General features: G+C 41.2%; 1 protein-coding gene across 1 annotated transcript in view; it reads right to left on the minus strand.

Annotated features, from left to right (window-relative positions):
• Positions 1-8: 8 nt before the first annotated feature.
• ds (dachsous cadherin-related 1) overlaps positions 9-24,965 on the minus strand; it is a 193,788-nt gene continuing 168,831 nt past the window's right edge. The window contains exons 3-12 of the mRNA XM_065237213.1: positions 12,069-12,249; positions 9,324-9,812; positions 8,665-9,263; positions 8,138-8,603; positions 7,574-8,076; positions 6,030-7,509; positions 5,595-5,967; positions 4,396-5,534; positions 4,026-4,331; positions 9-3,966 (exon numbers count right to left, since the gene is read on the minus strand). Coding sequence (XP_065093285.1) covers positions 956-3,966; positions 4,026-4,331; positions 4,396-5,534; positions 5,595-5,967; positions 6,030-7,509; positions 7,574-8,076; positions 8,138-8,603; positions 8,665-9,263; positions 9,324-9,812; positions 12,069-12,249 — 8,547 coding nt within the window. The 3' untranslated portion in view covers positions 9-955. The remainder of the gene's footprint in view (positions 3,967-4,025; positions 4,332-4,395; positions 5,535-5,594; positions 5,968-6,029; positions 7,510-7,573; positions 8,077-8,137; positions 8,604-8,664; positions 9,264-9,323; positions 9,813-12,068; positions 12,250-24,965) is intronic.

Raw genomic sequence — 24,965 nt, forward strand, 5'->3', positions numbered from 1 at the left:
CTGAAATGTTTAATATTTTTAAATACGTTTATTTTTAAAACTTTCATCGCTTTCACTGCTTACATATGGCCTTTATGCAAAAAATAATATAAATACATTAAAATCAATTTCGAACGGTATGAAATTTGTTTATCTAGTGTTTTTAAATTTTCAGGATGGTAATGGATTTTTCCTGCACTTTCTGCTAAAATGGGTTCGACAAATAAAATGCGATATCCGTTTCGAGCGCTTCAAAAAATAAAACACATTACATCGATAAAATGCTGCTAGCTTCCTCTCTCTCTCACTTTTTACAGCTCAAAGGGAATTGGAAGTTTTGTTAAAATACACACTATTTCCTCTAACGAAAAGCTCTATTGCTTAACAGTCTTTTCCTCGCAAAAATGCTGACATCCATGTCGGTTTATTTTACACGGCATAATTCGATAAAGTATTTTCTCCGATTATCTCTATTGGAATAAACGTAGACTAATATTAACAAGAAACGATATGTACAGTCTTATTTGTAGAATTGGAAAACTGTTAAAATTCGATGGTTCGTATTCGCTCTGTGTAATTGTAGCATTTTCATTTGTGTATTCGTTTAAAATCTACCTAGTTCCGTTGGAACCAAATGCTTCTTTATACAGTTGATATTTAAAAGTTTTTCACTAAAACTCCGTCTATTTACAGGCTAGTTTGTATCATATGTATACTCGAAAGGCACTTTGTTGTGAACGGTTAAAACTTACAGGCTAAATTGTTTTCCATTTAAAATAAATTCGCTAAACATGGAACTGTACAAATCTAAGAAATAACTGTACAGATCGGCGTTGCCATGGAGAGGAGAGGACTGATTTTGTTTATTTACAGTCTTTTATTATGTTTAAACTACACAGCCATGTCATTCCTACTAGGTATGTATTGTGGGTGGGGGTGGGGTGCGTTAATATGGGGGGAAACTTTCCTAAATCACTTAGTAGGGCTTCCGCTGACCCCGTTGCTGGGGGGGCCGTGGCAGCGAAACCATGTGATGGGATGTTGGCACACCGGTCGAAACTACATGCGGAGATATCGATGGTGATCGGGTTGCCAGGGGAGACAGGGATGGGGAGAAACTAGGTGACATAGCTGATGAGGTGCTGAAACCTGCTGCCGAATCATGACTAATCGGTGATCTTGGCAGCAAATACTGGTTGGGTGGTTGACCGTGGTGACTACTGGTGCCCCGGGCCGAAAACACCGGTACATTGATGGACCGTGGTGCCACGTTGGTCAACAGTGGCGGTGGGACATTTTTGACGGTGTGATGAAGCGAGTTTTTGCTTTTGGCACTAGATGTCCCACTGTTGCCACTGTGGACCGAAAGAGTATCGTCTTTGAGGCGCGCAATTTCCGAAAACACATGCGCTAGAGGTTGATACTGAGGACCCCAGTCAAGCAGGTAGTCCCAGTTATAGCTACCCGTCAGTTCTTCTTCACTATGTACAATTGAGCTGAGGGAACCGTTCATGGAGATGCCCTGCTGTCCACCGACTACCGGGACATCTCCATAGTTACCCATCATGACGTGATCAACGGCGGCACCTATACTGCCTGCATTGGTCACGGTTTCGTCTACACTACTCGCTCGATCACTATTGTTCGTTACATCATTGAGCTTAGCGTAGATGAGATTGGTTAAGTCTGACTCTCGGTGTTCGTCGTCGAACATGTGCAATGTATCGATCGGCAACGTATGGTGGAGCATTGCGTCTTTCGAGCTACCCAAGCCTATACTCTCCGAGCACCTTCTCGAGGAATTGGAAGCATTACCTGTGGTTGCGTTGTCAACAATTCCCAGCCTTGCCAAGTACTCCTGCGTATTTTGCACGGAAACATCCGATAACCTACCGTCTAGCTGCAGAGCATCTCTTTGCAGTGGACCACCTTCATTGATCATTCGAATTTCTTCATCTTCCCCATCGTCTTCCGCCGACCCTCGTCCACTTGATCCGGATTGTTCGGATCCGGACAGCTCGGAGGTGGTAGCAGCCCCTGAATTGGAACTGGCTCCGTACGGAGGAATCTCATCGTACTTCGGGGGTGCAAATTGTCCGGCATTATTTGTATTGCTCGAGCTGCCTCTAATCGGTATGGTATCGAAGGCACTTGGATCTACGTAGTTATTCGAATGTCCAACGGATTCCGTGCTCAAACCAGACTTGTTGACGTGTTTTTGCTGTCGATTTCTCATGTGCAAGAACAGGAATACGGATGCTGCACAAATGACTACCAATAGTATAGAAATCAGGAGACCCAACGCCCAGTTGGCCAACCCATTGCTAGCGGACACAGATTCTGAACTTCCGTACTCTCCACCGCCATCGCCGCCTTTCACGTGGCCAAGCGTATCGATCGAAATCTCCACCACAGTCATATTGGTGAGCGATCCTTGCCGGCCGGAACTTGCCGTCACAACCAAACTGATGTCCCTTCCAGCTTCCAGGGAGGCTGCCACGTCATCCAGCTTCTTCTTAATCAAGATCGCTCCCGTCGTTCTATTCATCTTGAAGTATGGATGCTGCTTGGTCAATTGATAAACGATCCTGCCGTCTGGCCCTCGATCCCGATCGGTAGCCGTCACATGTCCTACCACATATCCGACCGGGAGATGGCCCGTATCCGGCGTTTTCAAAATAAATCTGTACGTCCTCTCCGTAAACTGTGGACTGAACTCGTCTCTGCTTTCGATCATAATGCGAACCTTAACTGTCTTTGATTTTCCGCCCGTATCCGATGCCCTTAGCGTGAACGAGTATCGGTTCTTCTCCTCGTAGTCAAACACTGCATTCGAGTTGATCACTCCGGAAACCGAATCTACTTTGAACAACTTCCAACCATCATCAACGTTGGAGTAGCTACCGGTCAGTGCATTATCGATCGAGTAGTTCACATGACCGTATTCTCCCCGATCCATATCGGTCGCTCGAGCCGTGAATATGCTGATTCCAATCGGTTCGTTCTCTCCAACGAACTCAAGATACTCCGGAACGGGGAACTGCGGTTCGTTATCGTTTTCATCCGTGAGATTGATCACGAAGGGATGCACGCTACACTTTGGCAGGACATGACTGTCACAGGCACGGATTACCAAATTGTACTGCGTTGGTCCTCGATCGTAGTCCAGATTGTTGTTGATGTACAAGAGTCCCGTAATCAAGTCAATTGAAAACCATCCTCCATCGTTACCGGATACAATCTGGTACACGACTTCAGAGTTTGGAGAGTTCAACAAATCGGCATCGATGGCAGAGATCTGTGCAATCGAATGCTTGATCGGTGCCGTTTCGCTAATCGCCACTTCATACGGACCTGGCTGAAATTCAGGTGCATTGTCATTGGCATCTTCAACGGTAATTGTCACGCGAATAGCCGAAGACATATTCATACCCTTGTAGATCATGGTGGATCCCGGTTCGGTGACAACTAAACGTAGTTCATAGTAATCAATCGTTTCGCGATCAAGCGGCTTCACCAAGAGGATTGCACCCGACGGATAGGAGATCTCGAACGAACTATCCTCATTGCCATCGATAATCTCGAAAGCGATGTTCGAACTAACGTCAACCTGTTCAGCGATAGCCTTGGGTATAAGATTCGTGATCACGCTTCCAGTCGGTGCGTCTTCGTTGATTGACAGCCTGTATTGATTTTGGATAAAATGTGGATTGGCCTTACTCTTAGATTTCATTTCTAGTCTAACTGTAGTCGATGAACTGAGCGGTGGAAGTCCCGAATCGGTAGCCGTGACGGTGAGATACAACGTTCCGGAACGAGTTTTGTGCACCTGACTCATGTTGACAAACAGCTGCCCGGTGAGTTCATCGATCGCGAAGCCTGTCGACGGTGGATTGATCGTGTATCGAATGGCGGCGTTGTTTTCACTGTCGCTGTCCGTAGCGTTAACTGCTATGATCGCGATGTTGTTGTTGCTCTCCGTGTCGTCTGCAATCAGGTCAAAGTGTTAAAAATGTAATTTGTTTTTTCGTAAATGTAACACATACCGTTCAGCATAGCATGGTAAGTAATTTGTTGGAATACAGGAGGATTATCGTTGACGTCAGTTACCCGAACCGTTAGCAAAGTACGAGCTACATGAGCAGAGTCGGATGCCAATATCCTCAGTTGATACTCGTGACGAGCTTCGTAGTCCAAAGGTTTGATCAAGATAACTTTTCCGCTGTATCGATCGATGGAAAAGTATAGCTTTGCATCTTCGTCGGGGCTGTCACCGAAACTGTACGTCAACGGTGGATTTGTGTCCACGTCATTGGCGGTGATCGTCGTAAGAACTGTACCAACGGTAGTCGCTGTAATGAAAATGATCGTATATAAATATCTTGCATAAGATCGTCAAAGGCTGAAAACAATTACCTTCACTAACGCTAATGACACTGTTGGGTGGGAACGTCGGTTGATTGTCGTTTACATCCACCACATTTACGTTGATCGTTGCGGTACCTGTCATCTGTGGCACTCCTTCATCGGTAGCGATCACCTTCAACTTGTATTTATCTCGAATTTCCCGATCAAGCACAATGTTCGTTTTGACGATTCCACTGAATGCAGGCTCGATGATGAAGGCGTTGTCGTGATTTCCATCCACAATGTGATACAGAATATGAGCATTCGATCCCTGGTCCGTATCGAAGGCGTTTACCTTGATAACGAATTCACCTTTGTTGTTCCCTTCCCAAACTGATGCCGAATATTGCTGCTGGGTAAACCTTGGGGCATTATCGTTTTCGTCCTGCAGAACAATCTTGATCGAGCAGTATCCGTACAGTAGAGGACTGCCATCGGTACGAGCAACTGCAACCAGCTCGATTCCTTCCGTGTTCAACCGGCTGAACCGCTCGTAATCCAGGTTATGCGAGTTACGAATCTTCACCTCCCCAGTAACGGCGTCAATCGAAAACGTGCCATCTTCGTTGCCGGATCCAAAGCTGTAGATGATCTTCTGTCGACGACCATCACTGCGAACTGCATTCAGATGAAGCACTGTTTGACCAATGGGAGTGTTCTCGACAAGGTTCACTTTGTACGAGCTGTTCTGGAATTTAAGAGCTGGAAGCTCCTGCTGCAGATCACCAACGCGAAGCTCAATCAGTCCTGTAGCAATCTGCGGAGGATTTCCCTTGTCTCTTGCCGTAACTTCAATGTGCAGCAGGCGACCATTTTCACTGGCCAGAGACTGTGTTGCACTGAGAGCTCCCGTATTTGGGTTGATCCGAAACTTGGCATTGTTCGGATTGTCGTTTAGGCTGTATACGATCTCTCCATTGCTGCCCTGATCAGCATCCGTTGCGGAAATATGGAGCAAGGTCTGTCCTGGCTGAACCAGAGCTCCAATTTGTTCTTTGAAGGGGTATTTATCGAAGACCGGTTTGTTGTCGTTGACGTCTGCGATGATCACTTGAATTTGGACGCTTTGGAAGCGAGCGTTGTATCGTCCACCATCCGTTGCAACGACCATGAAATTGTAAATGCTCTGTCTTTCGCGATCGAAATGGCTGTAAGCAAAGGAAGATAATTAGAACTGCGTTTCAAGAATTTTACGATCGAAAACTTACCCCGCCGTTGTAATAACTCCACTTTTACTGTCGATATCAAACAGCCACTCGGTAACATTAGCCAACGAGTAAATGATCCTAGCGTTGATTCCAATGTCCGCGTCAATGGCTTTGACCGTTAGGACGGTCGTGCCAATGGACGCATCTTCGTCGATCGTGGCAATGTACTTTTGCAGCTCAAACTTTGGATCATTGTCATTCTCATCTTCGACGCGAATGGTGATGTTGCAGTGACCTTGATGGGACGTTGGGGATCCTCGATCTTGTGCTGTGACTTGCAGTACGTACCTTGCATGAATCTCTCGATCCAACGGACGAGCCGTCAGAGCTCCAGTATTCATGTCGATGCTGAACTTGTTGCCAATATTTCCACCTATAAAAGCAACAATAATTAGATTCGATCACCTAACGATCATTAGCAAATATACAACTTACCAGAAATACTATACGTAATCTCGCCATTGAGACCTTCATCCGCGTCGCTCGCCACAACAGTGTGAATCACAGAAAGTTCACTATTCTCCGGTACGGCCAGTGGATAGCACGATCCTGGCAGAAACTCCGGGGCATGATCGTTCACATCTGTGATCCTCACAACCAAGGTGGCGACATCGAATTGACTCATGTCCTTGGAGGTTCCCGACGCTGCACTTTTGAATCGGTTCTGTTCCGTAACGTAGATTGGGATCGTGTACATGTCTTTGGATTCGCGATCAAATGCCCCTCGGGTAGTAACAATCCCTCGGATCGAGTCCACAACGAAGTGATCATCGCCCACGCCTTTGGGAATTTCATAGGTCAGATTGGCATTACCGTTGTCGTTGAAGGATTTAGCTGATACTCGTACGACAAAGCTTCCGGTAGGGACATTCTCCGTTATGTTGATATGGTACACGGATTCCAAAAACCTCGGTGGATTGTTACTCGTATTTTGAATTACCACTTGAATAGTGATCTTCGCTTCTTTGGACCGTGGAACACCTTGGTCGGAAGCACTGATTACCAAATTGTATCGGCCAGTTACCGAATTCTTGGAGTTATCGGCAATGAAGTTGCTGCTAAATGGCTTGGCCAGTCTGATGAAACCCGTATCTGGATCGATTTTAAAACGTTCGTCTTCGTTGCCGCTAACGAACTTATAGACAACACGGCCATTTTCCCCACTATCGCGATCGATGGCCACAACATGTGAAACAACTTGATTGACATCCAACGAATCGCTGATATAGACGGTCGTATCCTGAGCTTGCGGAACTACGAAGCTTGGTGCATTATCATTTACATCCGTGACCATTATTCTGGCAGTGGCGGAAGTGGTCATTCTTTCGGTAACATTGGAAGATTGATCCGTTGCCTGAACTATCAGTAGGAATTCTTTGGTTTCTTCATAATCCAGGGGTGCAAGCAGAGTCAACGAGCCCGTTAGTGAATCAATCGAAAAGAGTTCCTTATGCGGAGTGGTAGGTTTGGAGAGATTGTACTTGATCTCGGCGTTCGTTCCGGAGTCGTTATCCGTAGCAGTGAAGTTAAATACAACCGATCCTACTGTGACATCTTCCGAAATGTAGACATTGATCGGATCGCTGGGCCATTTCGGTTGATTGTCATTGACGTCGGCTATCTCGATCTTGACCGTTACAGCCGAACTTTGAGGGTTGTTACTCGCACTGGTATCCAAAGCACGGATCTCCATCCGATACTCACTTTGCTGTTCACGGTCGAGTGATCGTGCAACGACCAACTTGCCAGAGTTGCGGTCAATATCGAAAGCCCCTTCAGTGATGTCGTTTGTGAGGGGAGTTAACGTGTAGGTGATATGCAGATCGTTTGTACTGGTAATGAGATTTTCTGAATCGGACTGCTCACTACCACTGATGGATCCAATTACATGACCAACGCCGACATCCTCACGGAGCTGTAGAAAAAAAAAACGATGGTTAGGATTGTATTCTTTCCTTACACCTTATGTCAATACTTACTCTGAAGACTAAACTGGAACTGGTGAAGGTAGGTCGATTGTCATTCAAGTCTAGCACTTCGATCCTCAGTAGACGAACAGTTTGTCTGGGAGGTTTTCCGTTATCGGTAGCAGCCACCGCCAAGCGGTAGATCGTTTTCTCCTCATGATCCAGTGAAGCCTTTGTCCGGATAACCCCTGTGATGGGATCGATCGAGAACATACCATGCCCGTCGGAGTCGCGCCCCTTGAGGATTGAATACGTGATCGACGCGTTGACACCAAAGTCACGATCGATTGCCCGAACGCGCACGACTTCGGTTCCTATCGGTTGTTCTTCACGAACACTTACTACATCCTCCTGGGGATCGACGATCTCCGGAGAGTTGTCGTTGACGTCGAGAATTTTGATTTTGATTGAGACCCGTGAGCTCCGGTAGGGAGTTCCTTGATCACGAGCTTCTACCACCAGGTCGTAGTTGGATTTTGTTTCCCGATCCAAACTGTCACGTGTGGTAATTTCACCTGATTTGAAGAAGATAGGTTGGTGATTTTGAATGGAAATTTTTGATATATAGTAGCTTACCTGATACAGGGTTAACTTGAAAGCTTGTATTGCTAGGAATTAGACTGTATCGAACAACTGCATTGATTCCCGCATCGGCATCGGTTGCCGTAATTAATCCAATGACTGATCCCCTTCGCATGTTCTCTTCGATCTCGAATTGGTACAGTTGTTTGGCAAAGATCGGATTGTTGTCATTCGCGTCCAGGACACTGACGATCACGTGGGTGGTGGCAGTCAACGTGGGAACTCCGTTGTCACTAACGATCACCGTTATGTTGTAACGTTCTTGGTCCTCGCGGTCGAGTTTCGTGCGAAGGTAAATCCAACCACTATTTGGAAAGATGCCGAAAATTTCCGGAATACTGGCGTCGGAATTTTTGGAGGTGGCTTTACCGGAGCGTGCTCGTTGATCATCCCCCAAGATTCGATAGGTCAAGCGTGCGTTGTTTCCAGTGTCTGCATCGACGGCCGTTACCTGCAGGACCTGTGAGAGAAACGAGATGTGTTGATGAATCTGGATGATTTGGAATAAACGGTAATCTTACCTGTGAGTTACTGGGCGTTGATTCCGAAACCTTGATCGAATACTCATTCCGTTCAAAGACCGGTGCATTATCGTTGACGTCCTGCACTTCCACTAGGATGGTGAGATTCGTAGATAGCGAGGGTATTCCCGAGTCGGAAGCGGTCACAATCAACGTATGTCGTTGCACAGTTTCGTAATCCAGCGGTCGTGCCAAACTTAGGTGACCACTACGACCGGCTATGCTGAAGAGATTTCCCGTTGTCGGTCCATTGTTGCTCAGACGATAGGTGATTACACCACTCATTCCGGAGTCCTTGTCGTGGGCATTAGCCGCATACAGTGGCGATCCAATTTCGACGTTTTCCGGCACAGATATTCGAACTATGTTCGACTCAAACTCCGGTGGGTTATCGTTGACGTCTTCGATATCGATGTTGACCTGGGTGTGGCCATATGCCGGTGGATCACCACTGGTAGCTTGGATGTTGAGTAGCACTTGTGGTTTCGTTTCGTGATCCAGTGTGCTTGCTACTCGTATGTTTCCGGAAACAGGATCGATCGCAAAGTAGCCATCCGGGTCACCAGAATAGATGAAGTACCGTATGGAACCTCGGCTTCCTGGAATTTGAGTGTTTGGTTGAGTCATTTGATAAATTAGGTTTGATTTTAGATACGAACCTGAATTACTGCTAGTGGCAGACACCGTTCCGACAACGGTATTCTTTTTGACGTCTTCCTTTACATAGTATGTGTACCGTGGCTTGTCAAATATCGGTGGTCGTTGTGTCGCATCGATCACGCTGATAAATACTTCTGCGTCGTGCGTTGAGCGCAAGCCTCCTCCATCGCTGGCGGAGATGTTCAGTCGATGGTACGGTTGACTTCTGCTGGACAGCATATTTGGACGGGCAACGAAGATCTCACCGGTTAGCCGATCCATTCGGAAGATGCCCGCCTCGTTGCCGGCCACTATCCGATAGCTGATGGTACCGAAGCTTCCCGAGTCGGAATCGGTGGCCACAATCACCACGACCGGCGTCGATAGCAGTGAGTTGGTGGGCATCGATTCGCGCAGGGAAACGTTATACTCGCGGGGGTAGAAGGTCGGCCGGTTGTCGTTCACATCGGTTAGTTGAATTTTGACCATTGCTGTCGTGCTGAGGCCACCTGTCGAGGGATATGATGGTCGGTTAGTACGGGTCGAATTCGAATGTTTTGAAAGTAGAAAACTCGTAATTTAATTACACATCTGCAATTTCCAATTCTTTGGGAATGAATACATAAATTTTCATGAAAATTAATCAACTTTTCGAATTGTTCATAAAAGATGGTATTGACCAATTTTAAACCAAATGAGCTCTACTTATTCAGAGTTCAGAGTTATATGTGAAACTGAGCACTTCATCAAGGCGAATTGGTCATAAGATACCAGGGGACTATTCCTGATCAATTGAGCTGGTTTAAAGCTGAATAAGTTTGTTTTTAGCTGAATAAGCCAATTTTTACTAGTTATACAGCTAAAATTGTTTGTTAGAATGGTAACCTTCCCGAGCTAAGTTGGAGATCAAATTGATATCAAAATTTGCTGTTATGGTGCAATTTTTTGTTCGATTACTCCAGTCTTCATTGGATTAACGCAGGGTAGCCACTGAATTTATGAAAATGCCCGGAAAGTTTCATAAAAACAGCTAAATATGGTAAAAACGAAATACCGGCATGATTGATGTCAGCAATGGATGCAATTCAGCAATTTAAATGCAGAAAACCGGAGAAACCCCCGTCCCTCTTCTATTAAAAAAAGTTATCTAAGAAATAACATTTGAATGCTCTGAAAATTAAGGATATTTTTTGAAGATAACGTAACAAAATGTTCAATATTTTGAGACAAGGCCAGTATTTTACATTCTTGAACTCTTGAAGAAAGATTTTTTACTGGCCTATTTTAGAGATATCAGATTTAAACTGAAAGTATCATGGCTCTTCGACTAGGGACACACTTTTTGTACTCTGCATTACACAGTTAGGTATAAAGTGTCTTCTGGAAAGTTTTTCAATTTTGTTTGGCCAGTTTTGTTTATGTGCAAAACATTAGGGTGGTCCATAGAGTTGATGAGTTCCAAATGTGAAGTTTTTAGTTATTCGAGATGGACTAGTATGACATTTGAATCAACTTTGCAGAAAAAACGCAATTTTGTATCTGTAATGCTTCATGATTGTTAAAAGTTAACTTAGGGTGGCTCAAAAGATCGCGTTTTCAACAGTAACATTTTATACATTGATTTCTCGTAAAATACATGTTCTAGACTTTTTTTTCATTTTTATGGTGCACATTTTAGTTGAAGCAACTAAGTTGCTATCTAATTTTTATGAAAATTAATAAAGGACTTTCAAGGAAAAATACGTAATTTTAAAATGTTTAGATGATTTAAAGTTACTCTAGAAAAACTGATTTTTTAGGAGTCACCCTATATTACATATTGAAAACATATATATGTAAATCGTGAACCATTGGAGATATAAAATTGTTTCCTTCAGGAAAGTAGCATCTACAACTTTGTCAAACATTTCGGATCTCTGTCTCAAATGGATTTATGGGGATATTTTCAATGAAATTCGACAACAAATTTCAGTGTAGTTTTTAAAGAAAAATGTTAGGAGAACTACAGATGATTTCTAAGGTAATTTTGAAGAGACTATTATGGAGATGATGACTAGAATTCTGCATTATATGCATATGCATATAAATGTCTCTCTTTATACCGGTATTCCACTAAGACGCCCACACTCATCGGGATTCAATCATGCATAGTTTTATGCAAATCGGAGATGGTCGCATCAGATCGATTCTTAATTTAGGGTGGAAATGCTCGTATGACTCTGATCCAACCTGCATGAGGGAATTTGACAGCTTCTAGACTTTCCTGACCATAGAGTATTATTGTAATTTCACACACAATATACATTTTCATGGTTGGCATAGAAAACTCCCCAGTTATGAAAATTTTTCAATCGTAACAAAATGAATTCCAAAATTTATATTATTTTTCAGAAGTTCAACATTTTAAATAATTAACAAAGTCTCATTTTTTTAATTTTTCTAAGTTCTATTGAATCATGAAATTTGATCAACCAGTTTTCCCAGTTATTCCCCTTGTACACAAGAAACGAGAATTATGATTGAGAATTTGATTGAGGTATTCTTATCGGAAGTTTATATTCAGGTTCAATTGTGACGTTTCGATTGCGAGTTTTATTTAAAATTTCAAGCACTATTAACCAGGTTGCTTGGATTATGCACTGCCATGTCGCTTACAAACGCCCGTGCCCGGTTGACTTTGATTAGTGAGGAGGGAAATTTTCTCCAACTCTCGCAGATATTTAAACGGCGATTTAAACTGTTAATAGTTGAGTTGCAAAACCTACCTCGATCGGTGGCGATGATCGGAAACTCGTACGAATTGCGCGTCTCGTAGTCCAGCTCGGCGGCGATGCACACCTCGCCAGTGCTCGAACGTATTTCAAACTCCGTGATCTTCTTGTAACCTTCGCCGAGGGTGTAATTTACCATCGCATTGACGCCACAGTCCGGATCGGTAGCGGATACCTGTAATTAGCACGGTCGGTGCGGGGAGAAAATAGAAAAAAAAAAACGAGAGAACTATTAGTAATGGTTTAATCTTCTTGGCGAAGAGTGCTGCGACGGATGATCGCAGGTAACAGCCGTAGCCATAAAGGATCAATTTGAACGCACACTGGAATTATTAGTAGCGGGGACGTCGGGCTCATGTGTGTGCACCAGCCGGTTTCGGTTGGTTGGTTTGGAGTGGTAATGCGCAGATCAAATAGTGGTACGATCGTGCCAGGTTTGAGAACGGAATCGACAGAAATTCAAATGAATCGACCACGATCCAGATCGTCAGGGCTTTGATCTTTGCCGGCGTTAATGTGTAATTAAATTAATTACAATTATTCCAATGATCTATTCGTGGAAGTTGCAGAGAGTAAGGTGTGCAATATTCAATAGATCCATAGTAGGCCTTGTGTATGTTTGGCACTGTTCACTGCGATCGATTTGGCGTTGATCGAGGAAAAAGGAATTATTGATTGGATGCAGAAGGAGGTGAGAGGCAAATTATGTATGCTGGGCGAGTAAATATAAGAGCTAATGTTGCTTTTTGTGTTCTATTTTTTTATGTATCACATTTGATTTTGAACAGTGACAGAATTTTACAGTGGCAGGTTCAAATTGATTAAAATTGATCGTAACTGATCCGTAAGAGTCCAGCCTGCGGTCTAATGTGCAATTTGAATATAATTAGGACAATTTACATACAACATTTGCTACCTGGTTTCGATGCGAGCAGAGCAGGCACCTGAAGGTAACGGACGGAAGCACCTCACTCTGTAGATACCTACTACTGAAACGAAAGGCAGGAGGGATACAACGATGATCGACCACTGATGGATACGATGGGGGAAGCAACGCAACCGACGATGATTTGGGGGTGAGCTCGCAACACATGCTAATTTAGCCTCAAGGATTGGGCCGTAACTCATCGGCTTCTGGTGAATGAGGATCTCTCGGGAATCTATCGAGTTCCAAAACGACGATGATGCCTTCCGTTGCTGAATAAAATATCGATGAAATTTTTATGTTGCCCCCTTGAATTCGAAGGAACGATAGGGAGGGATGGGAAGGATGCATGAAATTACGCTGTTTTTACGCGAATTTGTGTGTTTGGTCAGTTGAGCAGAGCCAAAGAACGTGTGTAAATAAGTTGTGATCATCGATCCTTGCGTAATTACAAGACAGATAAAATTTTGAACGGAACTACTGGAGTTGGTGCCCTGCCGGTCAAGGTGTACTTAATCTTGATGAATTATCGTGAGCTTAAGCTCCGCATGTACATATATAGAAATGGTGCGTTTTATATGGTGATCATACCGCCGCTGAAATATGCTCAATGGCGATTATTTGCCTGTATCAGGTTTCTGAAGGCCGCATCACACAGTCGCACAAAGCAGCCAATGACATAACCAGTTCGAAATCCAAAAAATGCTCTCTCACTCCCTAAAGTCCGATTCCTTGGATAATATGAACGCATAGCAAGCCATGCATAACCAACGCAACGTGGCCCCTTTGCTAAAGTCAATCCAACGATGGCATGAAGAATATAAACTGTCGTCGCTGGGATAAAATAAAAGACGTCGATCTTAAGGTGTTATCACTTCACAATCTCTTTATACGGTCCCCCTTCATTTTTGCCCAACAACGTGCAGCCGCTTCGCGTATTCATTTGCAATCCAAATATATAAATTTATTTATACGTGCATTCGCGTTTATTCGCGCATATTTTTTGTTTTGTTTTGCCGTCGGCTCATAGTTATCCGATGTTGCAAGAGGGGCATGCCTGGCGATTGGAATGAACTTTCCTTGGCGTATTCGGCCTGGTGCGGATATGATGATGGTGATGATGGTGATGATGGTGATGACGATGACGATGATGATGACGATGATGATGGTTACCTTCCCGGACCGAAGGTGAACACAACTGATTACGAAACGGTTTAAAAGAGTTCCTACTTTTAGCTTGACTGTATTCCCGTCCGTGGTTGTAAGGAAGTGGGCTGAATAGACAACTGCTGTCAAAAGAATGTGGCATTGCAGTGTTTGATTGTATCCAGTTTTTTTTACACTCAGCACAGGTTTGATTAATCATCTTCTGGTCTGACATATGGTTCTTACTTATTTAATGGCAGTGTTCTAGTAGGCTTTGGTTTATAGAAGAAAAGGTTATGTTTTCATAATTTTCAGCAAATTTAACAAAGATATCTTTTGTATAACATAAGGCTACTTCTACTTCTTTAGTGTTGTGATGAATGGGAAGGATTTAATATGAATATCGGAAGATGCATTTTTTTTTGTTATATACTATTTGAATCTAGTACCATCAAAATAAACACACAACAATAATCAAGCTTCTATTCATGCAGTAAAACCCTAATAACCGAGTGAAATTGAGTTCTTCAGAAACAGAAACAGAGAACAATATTCTTATTATTAGTATGGATCTATATAACTTGCTAAGAGAAGCAAAGCGTTAGGAATGATGAAGTATTTTTTTTAGAAATCAATTTTAGATCTTGCTTTGCTAAACCAAAGCATCCTCATGGAAAAATTATGCAATAGATTCAATATACTTTTCAATTCATCATCATGGACTGAGCTAGTCTTACTCGTGAGTAGTTCCACACAGATTCCCAAATCGTTTCGGATCGATATTTAAAGAATTACTTGTTATTTTACACAGTTGTTTATTACTGTCCAATGCAAGGGGTAGGTCACTCCGCACACCAATCTTGGGTCATCTTTTTTTTCAGTGTGCCCCAAGTATGCCGATTGTGCCGGTCATAGAGCAAGCTACGATTGTTTGTAAAATACCCATCCCGGCAACCCGGTATTTCTGACACCTTGAATGTTTTGGTTTGAAATCGCAAGGATAAATCGGATTGAGGATGACGCGGAAAGTGGCGGGTGTGTGAACTTTCGGTGTTTTGTAATCCATAGGGTAATAAAAGTTCTGTATTTTAGTGTTTTATATGCCCTTAAAGGCAGCCTAGAAATCTAGCCTTTCGGCTGGAAAGAGTTGAAACCGGTGGGGAGCATTGTTAGAGACCGACTATAGAGGGTGATGAATAGACTTCTTTAGTTTGTTTGTCTTGAGTCCACTCTAGAACCTACATTTCGTATTTAGATCTATAAGTGAACTGCTGGTCTGAGTTCCTCTGGTATATTCAATTAGAAGATGTTCCTGAACATACAGTCAAACAGCACGTAATGTTCTGAACAACTTCAATGATAGTTGTCCAGCAGTGCTCCCATTTTATTCACTACAATCTAATGCCTAGGAGATTGTGCCAAAGGTATACCGAAAATGTGCCGATGGATGTGCCCAAGCTGTGTAGAATATAATTCAGGCACAATGTGCTGAGTGACTTACCCCTTGGTCCAATGTCATTTTACATATTTGGTTCCCTAGTTTTGTACACGACTAACAGTTGAAAAGGGCTTATGCTAAAATGATACGCATAAATAGAAAACAATATATCTCGCGAACGATTTGTTCGATCGAGATGGTGTCTTCCGCGAAGTTGCGGACAAGTGTGCTAATTATTGACAATGTACGTTTGCTGGGCAACTCATAAACAAAAAAGTTATGAATTATTGAAAAAAGTACTATTTTCCAAAATACTATCTACAGTAATAGAATATCTTTGAAATGGTGTTATTATTAAAACACAACTTTCACCCTTTTGAGATGTTCTTCGTGAGTGTTTAACCTTGAAAATATTTTTAACGAAAAGCCCAATCCATTTCCTTAAATTTTGACTTCCAATTGTCCCATGTTATATGGAAATTCCACAGTACATGGGACAGTTATGCGTCAACCAACAGTGAGGGCATGCAGGAGGAAGCTCCAAATTCAGACAAAGCGCTCATTGCGGCCCTGGGGACATTACAACGACACAGATAACTATCGAGTATGTAAGGAAGCAATTCAATTCAAGTTCAGCAAGTGATTCGTGAGATTCGGCCTTTGCTGGTAAGGCTGAGGCTACAAAAAGTGCTGGTTCAAGTGAGGTGAAAGTCCTCAAAATATTTCCAGCAAAAAATCTGGTAAACATAAGAAATGACTTTCGTTGCTGCGGCAACGATGGAATCCCATGAAACAATTTGGGTTTTACAAGGGTTCTGAAGACCATTATTTAGTCTTGTAGAATGCTATACAACCACGATAAAACTTGGAATGATACTTGGTATGTTTATCCATTGCTACGATGGCAGCGAAGAGTATCAACTGGTATCATGTTTCCACGAATTGTTATCTTAAAAAATATCTTCACGCCCACTCTAATGCTGAGCTGCTGAATAAATCCAGATCCTGTTTTCACTAGCTCTGCCTACTTAATACTAAAATGAAGAAATTTGTGCAAGAACACAACATCGATTGTTCCCAACAAACAATTTTAGCTGCAGATCAGCTTATACAGACAAAAATTAACTGCATAAGGCAATTTTCGGCTGTGTAAGCTAGTCTGCAGCTAAAATTGTTAGTTGGGTTATTGCTTCGTAAAATCTGTGAATTTTGGAAAATAAGTCAAATGTTTTTAATTGAAACTGAATTCAGCTTCAGAAATGGCCATTAAATGGCCACCAATCATTTTGAAACAGAACATTTTTTGACTTTTTTCTGATTGTTTAGATGAATCCTGAAAAAACAGATAAAACCATTAAGCCAGTATAGAGGGAAAGGCTATATTTGTCAAAAAAGAGACGGTGCTTTTTTATAACTGCTCAGTGTAAAAACCTTGAAAAATATTGCCAGGAAAAGCATAATTTAAAAAATAAATAATAAAATGCTTCTTACAATCACAGTTTGGTATTAAAGCTGGCAATGTGTCAATTTTTGTCTTCATTGGAAATAATGTTGAGTTTTTACTCTTTTTACAAAGAAGGGTATGCATGCCGCTTGGAAAACCTCTACATCAACAATCAAAAGGGGTGGTTCAAAATTTCAATTTTGCTCCACCAGGCTCAATCGATATCAGGTCCTGAACATTCTCCCATAATTTGAGCTCAATTGCTTGTAAATTTATACTGCACTGGCCCTTTTTATATGGGATTTACCAAGAGAATTTGTGAGAACTTTGTGTTCTCCTCGTCTTACTATTTGTTCTTATCGGAAATTTTGAAGCTACAACTTTGTTCGAGACCACTCTTTAATTAAACGTCAGGAATATGATACACAGAGAAAAAAAATTACCCCAAATTTAAGTTCTATTTACTTAATTTTAGGTAATTTTGAGTTTTGTATCCCACTCTCACTTTTTGTTGTTGTCAAAAACGGAACGAGAGATTCGACTTTCTCATGACTATCGTTCAATAAGCTACTAGAGAGTATATGAGATATTCTCAAATTTGAGTCAATTGAACTGAATTTTAGGTAGAAAATACTCACGAGTAAGTAATTATTTTTGCCGTAGTCAAATGTAAACTACTATAAGCGGTTTACTGAAAATTAGCTTATTGAACGGAACATGGGAGATGAGTGAAAAGAACTTAAATTTGGGTAATTTTTCAGTTCCGTGTATTCTTCTGACATACTCCATCACCTGCTCAGCAGGCATCATTGGTGTACTTGGCGCGTAGTATAGATCAAACAAATCCAAATGTCATACTGCAATATTCAGTGTTGCCCTGAAAGTAGTCTATTAATCATATCAGAAAGTGATTCAGTTGAACATCAATTATTAACCAAATTCCTTGATGTTCAATCGAAAAGTGGTCTATAACAGGTTTGGTTGTAGCTGAGAAAATATCACATACAGTGTATCTCAAAATTGATCGTATAGCAGTACTTAAATTTTAGGAAAACGGCTCTAAAAGCACAAGTTAAAAAGATACGAATGTGAATTTTTGGCAGCTGACTCCAGCGTCAGCATACATTTATCAATTATTGGCTCAGTATTGGGCATATTTGGTTGAGCTTACAAAAAGTTAGAGTAATTTAAGGAAAGCGCCTTTTTCTTGAAAAACCTCATTTTCTTGAAATAAAATAACTTCTTGAAATTTTGCTCATTTTTAGTCGCAATAAAGATCATTCATCTGCCATTAATTTTTCTAAAATTCGTCCGTAAAAAGTTGAAAATCGTGCGTTTTACTAAAATAAATCTAACTTCATACAGACTCCTCCAATAAAGACCAAAATTATAGCAATAAATCAATAAACATCTGTTCAATAACCATTAGAGTGATGCAAAATTTAAAATTTTCGCTCCACAGTACTTAAACGATTCCAAATCGGATTCTGACTAACCTCTCAAAATTTGAACCCATTTGGTGAGAAACTGAGATGGCACAAACCATTTGAAGTTTGTATAGGACTTACTATGGTAAAACCAAGATTTTTGTTCATGTCTATCTAATAATTCACCATATCGGTCCGCTTCAAAAGCTTTCAACTGTACTTGTAGAAAATTTTCCCAGCTACAACTTTGCTCAAGACCACTTTTTGTTTAAAAACAAGGATCGAAAGTTATCAATGGTTCAATGCGCTGATGTCTTATGATCATGCTTAATCAACTGCTCAGCAGGCAACATTGGTGTTTCTGGGGCGTTGAATAGGACACAACAATCATGGCTACTATGTCACACTGCAAAATACAGTGTTGCCTACAGAGCAGCTGCTTGATCATGTCATAAGTTTACCAATCTCTTAAATAATTAATAACTTTTTCATGTCTCGTTTTACAAAGAAACGATCTTTAGCAAAGTTGTAGCTGAAAAAATTTTCTATAAGAATAGCTATCGAAATGTTTCGCAGCTCAATATGGAAAAAGATTAGAAGGCGATGAACAAAAAGTTGAGATTTCCCATAGTAATTTACATGCAAACTTCAAATAGCTTGTGCGAAGTCTGTTTCGAACCAAATGAGTTGTAACTTTGGGAGGCTAATCAGGACCCGATTTGAAACCATTTAAGCACTGTGGAGCGAAAAGTCAAATTTTGCATCAGTCTAATAACCATCCATGATTTAATAAAAAACATACCATGTTTAAAACAAATTTCTTCTAGGGCGTTCGATCAATTTTGAGATACACTGTAAAATATTATGGATCAAGGCTAGGACATATAAACTTCTATGAGTTACTCAACCAAATTAGCTCATATTTCGAGAGAATGATCAACTCCCACTTTAGAATCAATTGAGGTTGGTGGAGCACAGTCGATATTTTGAACCACCCTAGTGGATCAACCATTTGTAAACAATGGCTTTAAACGTGAATTTATCGAGAATCAATCGCAATCTATCACCAGCATCTGATAGAGAAAACTTCCTTTACCGAATGTCATTGTTAGTTGGCGTGGGTGTGTTTTGATTCTCGAGAAATTTGCGTTTAAAGCCATTGTTTACAAATTGTTGCTCCGCCCTTTAGATATACCAATCGACTCAGCTCGATGAAATTGCAATGTGTGTAGCGTAAGATGGGGTTTGATGACTTCTTGAAAATTTTGAATACATTTTCAAAATATTTCCGTGGATTTATCATGCAACATTGCTAGCTCTTATTCTACGTATGAGTGTGTTACGAACATTTTCTAATTCATGTTTCTCAGCAGCCACTAAACCGAATTGGACATGAGACTAAAAGCACTTTTGTTCGAATATCTATTGATAAGAAGGGTCAGATCTCACCATAGGTGGACTAATTCAGGTATTCCCTTTATTATCGAAACTATCAGAATAGGGCAATGGCCTATGGAACGGAAGCTCAAGTCCATAGTAGCTCCGTCCATTCCAGACAAGATCTAAACGACGGTATACGAAAAACGCTTCTCTCGAAATTCTACGGTAATTCTAACAATAACAATGCCCGAACAATTTTAATGAAGCGTACATCACATCTCGACGGGATCATTGCACCTGATGGGAATTTGCTCAGTCCGGTAGTAACCCGTTCGCATGATCCGCCCGACCACGAAGTGTTCTGCTCTAGCAGCATGTTGTTGTACTCCAGTATTTGCCCGATAGCGAAATGATTGATGATTCGCAATTCCGGGCTAATTATATTTTAATAACGCCATACTATCATCATTATTTCAATCCTACGCTACGTACGGTAATAGCTGCACCATCACCTCTCGAAAGCCCCTCCCTAGATCCACCTTCTACCGTCTACTGTTTGGTTTGATCCTCGTTGAATGTTCGGTCATTCGACCTCGATCAGGTGTGGAACGGATCGTCCATCGAATCTGGACCACTCGACGAGATTGACCCACAGAGAAAAACCAGTGCGCGGCCTTTTATGGCCTTTACGATGGCCTGAAGAGAGTTCGAACCGTAAATTCCAGGCATTATTGTTCACTTGTTGCCCAAATTGCGCCCTTTTTATCCCGGGCATTGTCTAGTAGAAGCATTTTGGGGCCAACCTTTTCTCCTTTCGCCACCTCCTTTTATACTGCCATTATGGGGCCGTAAAATATTCTATTTAACACCGTTCAAACTAAACAAACAATGATTTCTTCTATGAGGGTGAAAGAGCTCCAGAGTCGGAGAAGCCACCCGATAGAGCCACGATGATGTCCAAAAGATGACTTTTTACGATTATTGCTCGAACGCAGCGCGGTGGATATAATGATGGCGGAATGTACATCACGCTTAGGTTCGTTCGATAAAAAAAAGCAAGGATGAGAAAAGACAAGCATTGGTTAATTTTTTCCTCATCAGTAACTAACAATAACAAAGCGAGATGCCATTACTCGTCGAATAGCAGCGAAAGCAATAAAAAAAGTACACAAAGTTAAGGCGCTCGCTCGCTTGGAATCCGATCTAGGCATGCCATGGATGGGAGTTTGCGTGGTAAAAAGACATCTTGCTGGGATTGTGCGTTTTTTCCCCCCCAATGCAATGCAAGGTGTATATGAGAACAACAACAACAACCAAGCAGCCGCCTTTTCGCAGTTTGTATCATTCAAAACCTTTTGCATTTATGCTTGCTTGCTTGGATGGGGCGTTGTTTCTGAATGGTACGAATTTCTAGCTAAGCTTAAATGAACCTTAAAACTGAATCGTTTTGTTGCGTGTGATTCTCTTTTCTCTTTCAACGGACCGGCTCGAGAATGCGTAATTAATGAACGAATGTGTTACTAGTTACTATTATTTGCTAGAAACTTTCAACATTATTCGTGCGGTGTAAAATTGAACCGCAACTTGAATTGCGTAATTTTTTTTTTCATCTGTATTTCCGAAAGGGATGGCTAATTAAGTTGAATGTGCCACGAATATTTTGGGACAGGTTCGCACTAATTGCCCGAGCGTGGTGCCGATATCGCAAATTTAATCTTAATGAGTGAAAGCTACTACTAACAACTCAGTAACAGATGACAGTCAATAAGGTTTGACTTTTAACCTTCTTGTTGTGGTAGTTGTTGTGGACCGCTGGTTGGGGTAATTTTTCAATTCTGATCGGATCTAAAAATGAAAGGGAAAGGCGAACAAGGGATTGATGTTGTGCAATTAAGATAGTGTAAATTGGTTTAAGTGTACTGCTCGGGGCGGTGGGATTGTGATTTGTGAGTGCATTGGGTGGTAAGAAAATTGTGCTGAAAAACACTGAAATTTCACAGCCAACTATGTTGCGTGTATATAGTGACTTAAACATCATGATTATTAATAGTAACGTAATCATCATGAGCATATCCTGGTATTTATATTTGTATAAATCATTGAATTTTCATTTCCTTATTCCAGGTTTTATCCATGACCATGAACAATATTTAAAAAAAAAATTACAGTAAAAAAAAGAAACTTAGAATTACCTTAAATACAACTAAATGGCTCTGTAGATGCTTTAAAACCAACAAAATAACCATATAATTCCCAATATATCTTTTAAACTTAAATATTTCTTAAAAACGTGCAAAAAACTCTTAAATTATAACGCCTCTTAATCACTTAAGAGTCAACAAGGTCTCTATCAATTGTGCCGAATTTGAACGAATTTGGTTATGATCTGGATTTGCGGGACAATTTTAAATTTTATGTGGAGAAGGTAGGGAAAATGTAACAAAACTATCAATTTTCATGTCTAAAATTATAAAATTGCTTAATTTTTAACAAATCTGGGACTTACAGGACGATTCGGAGTAACTGTCACCGGATTCTCCGATTTGCAATTCTCAATGGGTAAAATGGTTTCAAGTATTTTTATTTTAAAGCGCTCGCTACTCCTTGTTTGCTGCGTTACTACAAACAGAGAGTACCAATTTAATTTCAAAACGCCTAAACGGTCTACAAATGAAATAAATAGCCTCAAACGCCAAAATAGACTTAAGGGGAAAGAAGACGTCATTAACTTTTTGAAATTCAAAAGCAGTTTTTTCGCCTAAGCCCGAATTTTTTTCAAAAAAATGTGACCACTGTGTTTCGGTAGGCAACACATTTGTTATGAAACGGTTAGCAAGGTCGAAACCTTAAAAACTTCCAAAATGATAATTAATTTAAACATTGTGGAAATGTCAATGCATGGACCAGGCAATTGTCGATATTGAAAATTTAATGTAAATTTTACTTTATTAAAGTATTTTGTAATTCATTTGATACGTTTGTTCATGATTCATGAAAACCTTCGTAAACTTTGCATGCATTTGAATCTCGTTTTGAATGTTTTTGCATTATGTAAAAAAATCGGTTGAAACTAGAACTAATGGTTGAGATATAAATGCAGTAACTTGCTTATGACTGAAATAATATTTAAAATTCATAATAATACTTAAAATTCATACTGTAAAAGTGAGCTTCTTTGAAAACAAGCAGCTAACGGCGCCGGTGGTGTAGTGGTAAGTGTGATTACCTCTCACCCCAGCAGGCCTGGGTTCAATCCCAGTCGGCGCCGCCGGGATGTTCTGAGGCATAACATCTCTGATCACGCCTTCCTTCGGATGGGAAGTAAAGCTGTTGGTCCCCGGTTCATGAGTTGATGGGTCGATAGGTAGGGTCCAGGTGTGGGAGCTGCCTTCCTGGCACGTCGGTAGCATTGGTGCTCAGCACGGAAAACAAGATCGACGGAAAAAACAAACCAAAGGAAAAAAAAAAAAAAAAGAAAACAAGCAGCTACCTCAACTAACAGTGTTCAGTTTAAAATTTTCCTGGTGAATTTCCTAAATTTATACATTTTTATTTTTTTTTTTCAGGTGACAATTAAATATCAGCTCTGTCTACCCTGATACATATCCTGTCATGATATTCACACATCATTCAAATATTTTGCATGCATTAACATAGAAGGATTTCGCAGTATTTCTTATGTTACGAGCCTTTTTGAATGATTTGAAAACACATATTGTCGTATAACAGAAAAGAGAGCTTTATGATTTAAGCCCTCAACATTTTGCCATGGTGTATTTGTTGCCCTCTTGATGGATTTCTAGAAATTTTCAAATTTTATTTCATTAAATCACTCAAGTTGAATCATATTTTATTGTTGAATGCGCTTCGTAAGTCAATATACTTTTGTTTTGTACAGTGCATAAATCAATGCAATATATAGACAATCCCAACTGTCGAATACTTGAGTAAGTAAGCATGCTGCAAAGTAACCAAATTGAGTGTCTTACAAAACTTTCAAAATATACAAACTGCTGTAACTTAATGCCACCATCCATAAAAGCTATCCAACTCATAATAAGACCATAAATAATTCACTTAGCCCCGCAAGAAAACAAGTCAGCCAAACGGTCGATTCGACATGTGAGAACCGCGCAATTACTTTGCATACATATGACTCAACTTGCCATCGAGATTGTGTCACCAAACTCCGGGGCAGGCAGGCAGGCAGTGTGGAGCTCCGGTTGTCTCGAATTCCATCGCATTTGGACTGTTCGTGCGCGGTAGTTTGCCATCGAAATCAAATTTCTTACCTAAAGAGCAAGCGAGAGAACCGGCCGGCAAAGCTTCGGTGTAATCTAAATGTAATTAAACTTTTATCTAAATCTCCTGCTAAATCTATTAATCTCACTCGGCACCCCAAATGTGCCTACTACGATGCCCTACAAAGGCCTAGTAGGCTTTCTGAAAGCTCGGTCGGAGTCGCACATTCTGCCATGGTTACGTGAAAGATCGCTTGCTGATCGCGAAAAAATGCCTCACAGTGAATATACACGACAGGGCCCTTGCACCTGCCTTCTTCCACCCGCGGTTGGTCACAGCTCTTGGAATAAAAAAATAAGGTGGGTGAGATCAGTGTGGTTTTCAGCTCGTATAAATGAGTGTCGGTGCGAAAAACACTCATATGCAAACTACACACGACTGGTTAGGAGTTTTAGAAGGTGTGAGCCACATACGCACACACGTACAAACAAATGTGAGTGAGGGAGAAAGAGAGCAATCTTGGGTAAAAGGAAGCGAAACCACGGATGGGGCAGAGAACAACATAAATGTTATAATTAATGAAAAAATATCGTAATGAACTCTCCGGCGTATTCTAATTAAATAAATATATTCGCTGGAGCGCTCGGATGGCGGTAAAAATTTCTGCCACAATTTGGCTCAGTAGTGTGGGGAAGGAAACATACTATGTGGGTTCCTTTTGGAAAGGTAGGCTGTGGAGATACATATTCCGGTCCGTACTGTTGTGAGCGGGGTGGGCTCATTAGGCTTTTACTTTGGTTTGGTGATTTCGATGGAAAAATATTGATTTTGGACCTTGCGAAAGTCCGAAACGTGTGCGGGAAAGAACGATTTTTTTTGGTGTGTGACA

The sequence above is a fragment of the Ochlerotatus camptorhynchus genome, unplaced genomic scaffold (assembly GCF_037179485.1).
Source record: "Ochlerotatus camptorhynchus isolate MF236.1 unplaced genomic scaffold, CSIRO-AGI_Acam_v1.1 ptg000598l, whole genome shotgun sequence".
NCBI classification, from domain to species: domain Eukaryota; kingdom Metazoa; phylum Arthropoda; class Insecta; order Diptera; family Culicidae; genus Ochlerotatus; species Ochlerotatus camptorhynchus.